At 45.8% G+C, this 9,874-nt stretch overlaps 1 protein-coding gene across 1 annotated transcript; it reads left to right on the plus strand.

Moving 5' to 3' along the window:
- Positions 1–235: 235 nt before the first annotated feature.
- LOC137566162 (mediator of RNA polymerase II transcription subunit 15-like) lies at positions 236–1,315 on the plus strand. The gene has a single exon (XM_068278573.1). It carries the CDS (start codon positions 236–238, stop codon positions 1,313–1,315), a length of 1,080 nt encoding a protein of 359 aa, XP_068134674.1.
- Positions 1,316–9,874: the final 8,559 nt, after the last annotated feature.

A 9,874-nucleotide genomic window follows, 5' to 3' on the forward strand; every position in this document is an offset into this window, starting at 1 on the left:
CTGAGTCTCTGTGGATACTGCTGAAATATCGGGCAAAGTCCCTGCGGGTACCTCCAAAACAGCGGGCAAAGTCTCTGCGGGTACCTTCAAAACTGCGGACAAAGTCTCAAAACTGCCGGCAAAGTCTCTACGGATACCTCCAGAACAGCGGAAAAAGTCTCTGCGGGTACCTCCAAAACTGCAGGCAAAGTCTCTGCGGGTAATAGCACAACAGCAGGCAAAGTCTCTGCGGGTAATGGCACAACAGCAGGCAGAGTCTCTGCGGGTAATGGCACAACAGCAGGCAGAGTCTCTGCGGGTAATGGCACAACAGCAGGCAGAGTCTCTGCGGGTAATGGCACAACAGAAAGCAGAGTCTCTGCGGGTAATGGCACAACAGCAGGCAGAGTCTCTGCGGGTAATGGCACAACAGCAGGCAGAGTCTCTGCGGGTAATGGCACAACAGCAGGCAGAGTCTCTGCGGGTAATGGCACAACAGCAGGCAGAGTCTCTGCGGGTAATGGCACAACAGCAGGCAGAGTCTCTGCGGGTAATGGCACAACAGCAGGCAGAGTCTCTGCGGGTAATGGCAAAGCAGCAGGCAGAGTCTCTGTGGGTAATGGCACAACAGCAGGCAGAGTCTCTGCGGGTAATGGCACAACAGCAGGCAGAGTCTCTGCGGGTAATGGCACAACAGCAGGCACAGTCTCTGCGGGTAATGGCACAACAGCAGGCAGAGTCTCTGCGGGTAATGGCACAACAGCAGGCAGAGTCTCTGCGGGTAATGGCACAACAGCAAGCAGAGTCTCTGTGGGTAATGGCACAACAGCAGGCAGAGTCTCTGCGGGTAATGGCACAACAGCAGGCAGAGTCTCTGCGGGTAATGGCACAACAGCAGGCAGAGTCTCTGCGGGTAATGGCACAACAGCAGGCAGAGTCTCTGCGGGTAATGGCACAACAGCAGGCAGAGTCTCTGTGGGTAATGGCACAACAGCAGACAGAGTCTCTGCGGGTAATGGCACAACAGCAGGCAGAGTCTCTGCAGGTAATGGCACAACAGCAGGCAGAGTCTCTGCGGGTAATGGCACAACAGCAGGCAGAGTCTCTGTGGGTAACGGCACAACAGGCTGGACAGCAGGTTGGGACTCTGCGGGCACAGGCTGGACAGCAGGCTGGGACTCTGCAGGCACAGGCTGGACAGCAGGCTGGGACTCTGCGGGCACAGACTGAACAGCAGGCTGGGACTCTGCGGGCACAGGCTGGACAGCAGGCTGGGACTCTGCGGGCACAGGCTGGACAGCAGGCTGGGACTCTGCGGGCACAGGCTGGACAGTAGGTGGCTGGGACTCTGTGGGCACAGGCTGGACAGCAGGCTGGGACTCTGCGGGCACAGGCTGGACAACAGGCTGGGTCTCTGTGGGCACAGGCTGGACAGCAGGCTGGGACTCTGCAGGCACAGGCTGGACAGCAGGCTGGGACTCTGCGGGCACAGGCTAGACAGCAGGCTGGGACTCTGTGGGCACAGGCTGGACAGCAGGCTGGGACTCTGCGGGCACAGGCTGGAACTCTGTGGGCACAGGCTAGGGCTCTGCAGGCACAGACCAGACAGCAGGCTGGGGCCCTGTGGGCACAGACCGGACAGCAGGCTGGGGCTCTGCGGGCACAGACCGGACAGCAAGCTGGGGCTCTGCGGGCACAGACCGGACAGCAGGCTGGGGCTCTGCAGACACAGACCGGACAGCAGGCTGGGGCTCTGCGGGCACAGACCGGACAGCAGGCTGGGGCTCTGCAGACACAGACCGGACAGCAGGCTGGGGCTCTGTGGGCACAGACCGGACAGCAGGCTGGGGCTCTGCAGGCACAGACTGGACAGCAGGTTGCGGCTCTGCGGGCACAGACCGGACAGCAGGCTGGAACAGGGTACAATTTTCTGCAACTTGGGTGCAAACATCTGCAGGCTGGAACAGGGTACAATTTTCTGCAACTTGGATGCAAATATCAGCAGGCTGGAACAGGGTACAATTTTCTGCAACTTGGGTGCAAACATAAGCAGGCTGGAACAGGGTACAATTTTCTGCAACTTGGGTGCGAATATCTGCAGGCTTGTGCAGAATTCAATCATCCGCAGGCAAGGTGCTCAGATATGCAGGCTGGTGCAAGATGCATTGGTCTTCAGGTTGGACATAATTAGTTGCAGGCTGCAGGCAATTATCTCCTGGCAAAAGCAGAGTGGAGGTTACTGTTTGCAAGTGAGAAATGGTAATTGTAGGACGTTTGGGCTTAACTTTCTTAACAGTCTTAGAAACTGGAATGTACTGTTGGTCAGGATTTGCTGCCCTAATTGGAGTACAGAGCAGTGTATTTTTAGCCATTGAGTGCTGTGAGCTTTGGACATAGGCAGAGGTAGACAAAGAATGAATGGAAATGGGAGGAGAAAGGAAGCAGGTAGACAAGATTTCCTGCCAGGTGCAGATTAGGATAGAAGCTAATTTACTTTTGCAAAACCCATAATCAATTAAAGATTGAACTGAATGCACACAAGAAGTGACATATTCTCTATCCTTTTTAGCATAGTATTCAAAGAAGCTTTTTTTATCCCTTTTTAAATAATCACACAGATGATTAACTTGATAAACATCAAAAACTGGATAAGGTTTAAACTGATTTCTAACAGGCTGTAATAGGCCATTTAATATTTTTAGAAGCGCTTGCACCTTCTGGTCTGTAAACTCACCTAGCCTAGTACACTCATGTACCAGCTGAGTAAGCTGTAACAAGTATTCCTTAGAACAGTCTGAAAAATATTCATGACAGTAATTAGTATCCTCCTCAGCCAGCAGAACATAATAATACAACTCATGGCGAGTCATTTCTGAATTCAGAAACAGATTTTGATTGTCAGTACAACTGCAGTGGTTACTTTTTTAGGCCAGATTATTATGTCATGGGCTGTGCAGACAGATTGCTGAAGTCTGCACAGACAAGCAGATAACCACGTTTGCAGTAGTGTACTGAAGACCAGACATGGGTAAGTGAAATAATAATTGTTTATTTAAGGTTAGTGCACTATTTACAAATGAAACACTGCACACATGAGCGGAACCACAAATCCCAGCAAGCCCCACACCGCAACACCAGCAATAACAATCCTAACTGACTAACTAACTATAAACAGGTTAACAATGAGCACAAATATATACAGCAATATACAGGGATATGTGGTACAGAATCAGCAAGCAAGTAGCAAGGTCATAAAGCATAGCAGAGTCAAACCAGGAAAATCAGATGAACAGATCAGAACAGGTAACAGGTACAGGAGGTGTCCAGATATCAGCAACACAAGAACTCAATATTCTGGCACCAGATTGAAGCACAACCTGGTCTTAAATAGGCAGTCCAATCTGTCAGATGACTTGATCTGCATATTCCATGGAACTCAATGTAACACCCGCAGGTGAACTGAAGAACTGCAGCAACTGTCCAAAGACTGGAAGGGGGCCATCTGCTGGTGGACAGCGGATGTCCATAACACAATACAAACAAGATTGCAGCGCTAAAAATAATTAGATATTGTAATGATCGGTGTTAGTAAGCAGAGAGAATCTGATTATTGACGATCTGCAGTATCACCAATAATGCAGATGTCACTCGATTATTGATGATCTGCAGAATCACCAATAATGCAAGTGTAACTAACCTCTGGATACTGTAGCAGAAGGAATAACAATCAACATATGCAATATACAAGACTGTAGAAATATCCACCACACTGTGATTCCTCAGAGGTGTGGTTACCTCTGAATGCGAACCCCGTGTGTGAGATCCTCGGCCCAAGTGATGATTGGGATCTCAGCACCCGGCAGTAATCGTCTGCTAGGGCAGGCGTCTCGGAGAGGCAAGCCTCAGAGATATCCCACCAGTGGGAGACGTTCCACTGGGGAAAAGAGAAAGGTCAGACAGGCAGAGGTTTGGCAACAGAGAGACGGTAGCAGTAAAAGAACAGAAGGCTGATTCAGAGTGCGTTAAACAGGCAGGGTTGGCAACTAAGAATCAGATAGGAGAAGGTACAAAATCGAGAAGAGGAGAGAGTAGTCAGGGATAGCCAAAGTCAAGACACAGATAAATATGCAATACAATCCTAGACTGAGGTGTGATGTCCTTGATATCAACACCAGGGAACTGAGTTAAGGTCTGAGCGTTTACACCTAAGTATTCACGACAACAGACAGTGAGCAAATGACATCTGTGGGCTTAAATGCTGAAGCCCAGTTCCACCAGCCCGCCCAGGGGGCTGGAGCCGAAGTCAGCATGTGATTGGCTGGCTAAGGTCAGCTGATCGCCGGATCAGCTGACCTGTCTCTTGAGAGAATAAAGATCCTGCCGCCTCGCATGCGTGCGCATGACCCTCTGCCTCTGGATCACTGAGAGTCCTTGGTCCACGCACACGCCCGTACATGGAAGTCCGCCAGCTGAGCAGCGGGACCCGCCACCATCCTGTCAGCAGCGGCGGTGCCCACCCTGCTCTGTGCCGGCGGCTCCGTGGGCGTTTCGGAATCCGCCGGCTGGGATGCGGAGGCCGCCGCCACGCTGCCCTGCGCGGCGGCGGCTCCGCTATTGCCCACAGATATAACTGGGCTGCACAGAGAAATGGGACAGTGTTCTTTCTCCCATCACAAATAAATCCAGTAAATTAAAAGAGAACTACTGCGCCCAAGCTATTGATAGCTGTAAAATATTGTACATTTATTCTGGTTTAAATAGCAGCAGCTAAAATTAGATATTCATAAACATACATTAACATATAAAAAGAAATATTCAAAAAAACACCATGATATCTAATTCAAATTGATCTGTGCAAATAAGCCCTCCTGAGAGTACAAACGGCCGTTAGCATGTGTCCTGATTGGATACGTCGATCAAATGTGCACATTAATAAAAATGCATGATTAATAAAATCCCAAAGTCCAAAGATTCCTCTAATAGTTAAATTCTATATGATTGCCAGAGAGAAAACTTTTCATTAGCAAAGCAACAACCTCCAGAGTTTAAATCGATTGCGTCAATCCACAGACATATGTTACTTCCAACTGTAGCATGCACTAATGTCCATACAAGATCCAAGCGTTCCTCCAATAAATCCTATTGGTATGCAACACTGTTTGCCTTAAGCAATTGCAGTCTGTATACTCACGCTACCATAGCGCGCATTTCATCATGTTGTAAGATGACTATTGTTACTTCCAAGTGTGTAGGTAGGGGAGGAGCAAGGGAGGATTAGGTTGCGGTAAATGTCTCAATCCTGTGTGGCTGCGGCCGCTAGCTCTTAGAATGAGAGTCTGTAGTTTGTATCAAAGCATCTTTGCGGGGAAGAAACCCCGTGAACCGGATGTACTGTTTCGTGACGTCACACACAGTTTCCACCCATCATGCCAACATGTTTCGAAAGGATACGCCATTTTTCCTCAGGGCTCCCTTGCTCCTCGCCTACCTACGCACTTGGAAGTAACAATAGTCATCTTACAACATGATATGCGCGCTATGGTAGCATGAGTATACAGACTGCCATTGCTTAAAGCGGAATGTAACCCTGCATTTCAACTTTGCTCTAAAACATTATTTACAGTATATTATATGCAACCAGCATTTTTTTTTTACTAGACCAGCATTGGAAGGGTTACACAGAGCTTTAAAATTCCTGGAGATTTCTGCAGACGCATCCGAAGCTGACATAGATACATTTTGTTTACATAAATGTATCTAAGTGTTGAATGTGACTCACTCTCTCTCACAGAGAAGGAGCTGGAGGACAGCCAAAGAGTGTGTAACATTTCTCAATAGATACATTTGACTAAATAGAATGTAACAATCTGAACTTCTGCATAACTCTCCATGAACTTTAAACCTCTGTGTTTAACCCTTCCAATGCTGGTCTAGTAAAAAAATATAGCTTTTTGCATATAATATGCTGTAAATAATGTTTTAGAGCAAAGTTGAAATGCAGGGTTATATTCCACGTTAAGACAAACAGTGTTGCATACCAATAGGATTTATTGGAGGAACGCTTGGATCTTGTATGGACATTAGTGCGTGCTACAGTTGGAAGTAACATATGTCTGTGGATTGACGCAATTGATTTAAACACGGAGGTTGTTGCTTTGCTAATGAAAAGTTTTCTCTCTGGCAATCATATAGAATTTAACCTATTAGAGGAATCTTTGAACTTTGGGATTTTATTAATCATGCATTTTTATTAATGTGCACATTTGATCGAGGTATCTAATCAGGACACATGCTAACGGCCGTTTGTACTCTCAGGCGGGCTTATTTACACAGATCTATTTGAATTAGATATCATGGTGTTTTTTTGAATATTTCTTTTTATATGTTTATGTATTTTTATGAATATCTAATTTTAGCTGCTGCTATTTAAACCAGAATAAATGTACAATATTTTACAGCTATCAATAGCTTGGGCGCAGGAGTTCTCTTTTAATTTACTGGATGTCCATAACAGTTCATGCAAGTGCTGCCACCAGCAGGAGAACAGAGGAAATGGTCGTGACAACCTAGCTCTCACATTTTTTTTCTATAGTAGTAGCAGTAGAATAATGCATTATTTTTTCTATGCAACTGTTTACATTCAGTAGGTGCATTTAAGAGCAATGAGCTATTGCAACTCCTATGTCCCTTTCCTTTTCCTTTGTTATCTGCAAGAGGACCTGTCTGTGATTCAAGGCACTATGACACTACAGTAATGTAAATAAGGCATTATAATACACAAACAAACATGAATAAACAGTACCAAAGCACAGAATTATAGTTTACTTTATAAAGTGTAAATTCCTGTGCTGTTCAGAAAAGGAATGTTTCAGATGTTGATCCTGGAGGGAATGATTGGGAGGAGATCAAAGGAAAATGATGTGAAATGGAGCCTTGAAGTTTGAACTTTCTCACCTCCCTCCATTTGATTATTGTATCTTTGAGGATAACATTATCTTTAGCATTTTGGATAGGCAAAAGAATAGGGTGTTTAATAACCCTAGCAGTTACCAGGGTCAAGCTAGTTCTGACTCCAAAAGAGAATTGGTGAAGTAATCAGTACTTTTGAACTCAATCCTGGACATTTTACCTTTACAAATGAATTTAACAAATGCAGAGTTCATGGTGTTTATATCCGTATATTTTAAAAGGAGTAGAAGGGTCTGAAGGAGTAAGAAGTCATGCAAGGCTGATTATCGTCATAGATTACTGAGGATTTTTCTATTCACCGACTTCCTGTCTTTTTTTAAGTGTGTGCATGTGTGTGTGTACATTTTCCTGTAATGCATTTGTAATGTCTAAAGAAATGTGTATTATATTAGTGCTATAGAGAGAGAAAGGAGAACTATCTTGAAAAACACCCTGCCATATTTAGTTCTAAAAGAAAAGGTATTTTCCTAAATAAAAACCCAATTAGGTTTACTTATAAAAAAAACTGACATTGATGCATTTTTAATCTTTCATTTTCAGCTAGGTGGCGAAGGTGATGCCTCTGGATTGTACCATTTTAGTAATGGGTAGGTCTTAATGTTTTTTTGAAGAGTGTTGGGGCTCTAATACAGTAAAGTGATTTGCACACTAGGCAGTTTCCCACAGCATGATGTATACACATTTCTCAAAAGCTTTTTTAATTTAAAGTGTACCTAAGCTAAAGCTCTGGTGCAAAATCACTAACTTACCTAAGAAGAGGGAAGTTTTTGGATCCTTATGAGGTTTCCTATGGTGTCTTCAGGCCCTCTGTTACTGCTCGCGGGCCCTCCAAAGATTACCGACAAGGGCTTGTGGGTAATCTGATTGGGACCACGCTCTTCCTCAAGCATGAGCATGGCTGTCCTGCACCTGTGCGAGTATGGCCACACCTGCGCAGTTATCCAGGACCACTCATGCCACAATTAGCTGGATGGTCCGTGAGTAGCAATGGGGGACAAAAGAACAATGTGGGAAGCCTTAGAGCATTGTTCCTCAAGGCCCACCAACAGTGCATGTTTTGTGGGAATCCACACAAGTAGTTAATCAGCTCTAATGAGACACGAATCACCTGTGAATGTTTGTGGTTTTCTGAAAAACATGTACTGTTGATGGGCCTTGAGCCCTCTTTAGGTAAGTATCTTAATTTTTAAATGTTTTTTGGCCTCGGGTTCATTTTAATAACCTTGTTGATTTTTGATGTACTTATTATGTAGTTATTACAGTGCTTTGGCTTCCCTCCTTGGTAATTTGGCTGTGTTGCTATCACTGACAGGAGGATTGGTTTTCTGTAATAAGTACTGCTCTCCTCATAGTCCCGTTTTCTGATCCTATGTGAAGAGCACACAGCTTTTTCAACAGTAAAATGCCTGCATAGACATTGCAATGTCTACCAAGGGCCAGCAGGGATGATAGTTAGCAGCATTGATTTGCTGAGAGCAGATCCTGATAGTGCACTGAAAACAGCGGCTGAACAGGAGTGTGTGGAATCTTTGCAAACAAACATAAATCTGTAAGGATACTAGGTAAAGAAAGGGGCTGCATAATGTGCATAAATCACCCTTTGGGAAATCCACTAATGTGGCATTATTTTCACTATTATATTAACTTGCCAGATAGTTGATACCTGCTCAGACGGTGCAGTCCTCAGACTGAAGCATTTGCAAATGTGCTGATCAAAAAGATAGCACAATAAGGCCCTTATTAAAGGAGTTATGAGGCTAATATGAACAAAATCAGCACTACTTCCCCGGGGCTTCCTCAAGCCCCAAGCTTCCAGCATGTCCCTCGCTGCAGCTCTGCCGTCAGCCGTTCGCCGCAGCTCTGTCCCACTCCCCGGCGAAGACGTCAGGCTGACCTCCAGGTCGGCCTGTACTGTACCTACTCGAGCGGTGCTGTCAATCACCGACACGTGGACTGGAGAGGACTGCGCAGGTGAAGTCTGCTTCGGTCCACATGGCGGTGATTGACAATGCCGCTCACGCAGGCGCAGTACAGGCCGACCTGGAGGTTGGCCTGACGTCATCGCTGGGGACCAGGATAGAGCTGCGGCGAACGGCTGATGACAGACAGGGCTGTATATGCAGTGTCAGTGGCACACACACACACAAAAAAACACATCAGAAGAACATTAGCTCTCAAAAGAGCAGTTTTGGGGTGCTTTTCATCAACAAATATCAGCAAGGAGCAAGCTAACAGACCTCATATCTATCCCTTTCCCTATCTCTCCAATGTCTCTACCTTCTCTCACTAATACAGTAGCACACAGAGTGAGAACATGGCCGACGCTGCTGCCTTATATAAGGGGGAGGGGGGCTCCAGGAGGAAGTGCAGCCTGATTGGCTGCCATGTGTCTGCTGACTGTGATGTAGAGAGTCAAAGTTTAGCCCAATGATGTAGTATAAGGGGCGGGTCGAACTCGCTAAGTGTTCGCGGTGAAATCAAACCAGCTAAGTTTGCGCGAACAAGTTCTCCGGCGAACCATTCGAGCCATCTCTACTTACTAACCGAAAAAGACACTTAAAGAGGAACTGTTGCTAAAATCTTAAAATTTAAAACACATACAAGCAAGAGTAAAATGAGCCATAATGACTTTTCTCCTATGTTGCTGTCACTTACAGTAGGTAGTAGAAATCTGACATTACTGACACTTCATATGGGATTCTTAGCATGGCCTTTATTCTTTATAAAGAAACTCCCTGAAAAGATTTATACAATGATGCTGGACAGCCTCCCTGCTCACCGTACACTTTTTTGGCAGTTGGACGGAACAACTGTCATTCACTAAGTGCTTTTAAAAATAAAGGCAGCACGGTGGCATAGTGGTTAGCGCTCTTGCCTTGCATCACTGGGTCCCTGGTTCAAATCCCAGCCAGGTCAACATCTGCAA

Source organism: Hyperolius riggenbachi, chromosome 1 (assembly GCF_040937935.1).
Source record: "Hyperolius riggenbachi isolate aHypRig1 chromosome 1, aHypRig1.pri, whole genome shotgun sequence".
In the NCBI taxonomy this organism is placed as follows: Eukaryota; Metazoa; Chordata; class Amphibia; order Anura; family Hyperoliidae; genus Hyperolius; species Hyperolius riggenbachi.

Bases quoted from the DNA above. Each gene is read 5' to 3' on its own strand.
- LOC137566162 (XM_068278573.1), top strand. From the start codon at position 236: ATGGCACAACAGCAGGCAGAGTCTCTGCGGGTAATGGCACAACAGCAG.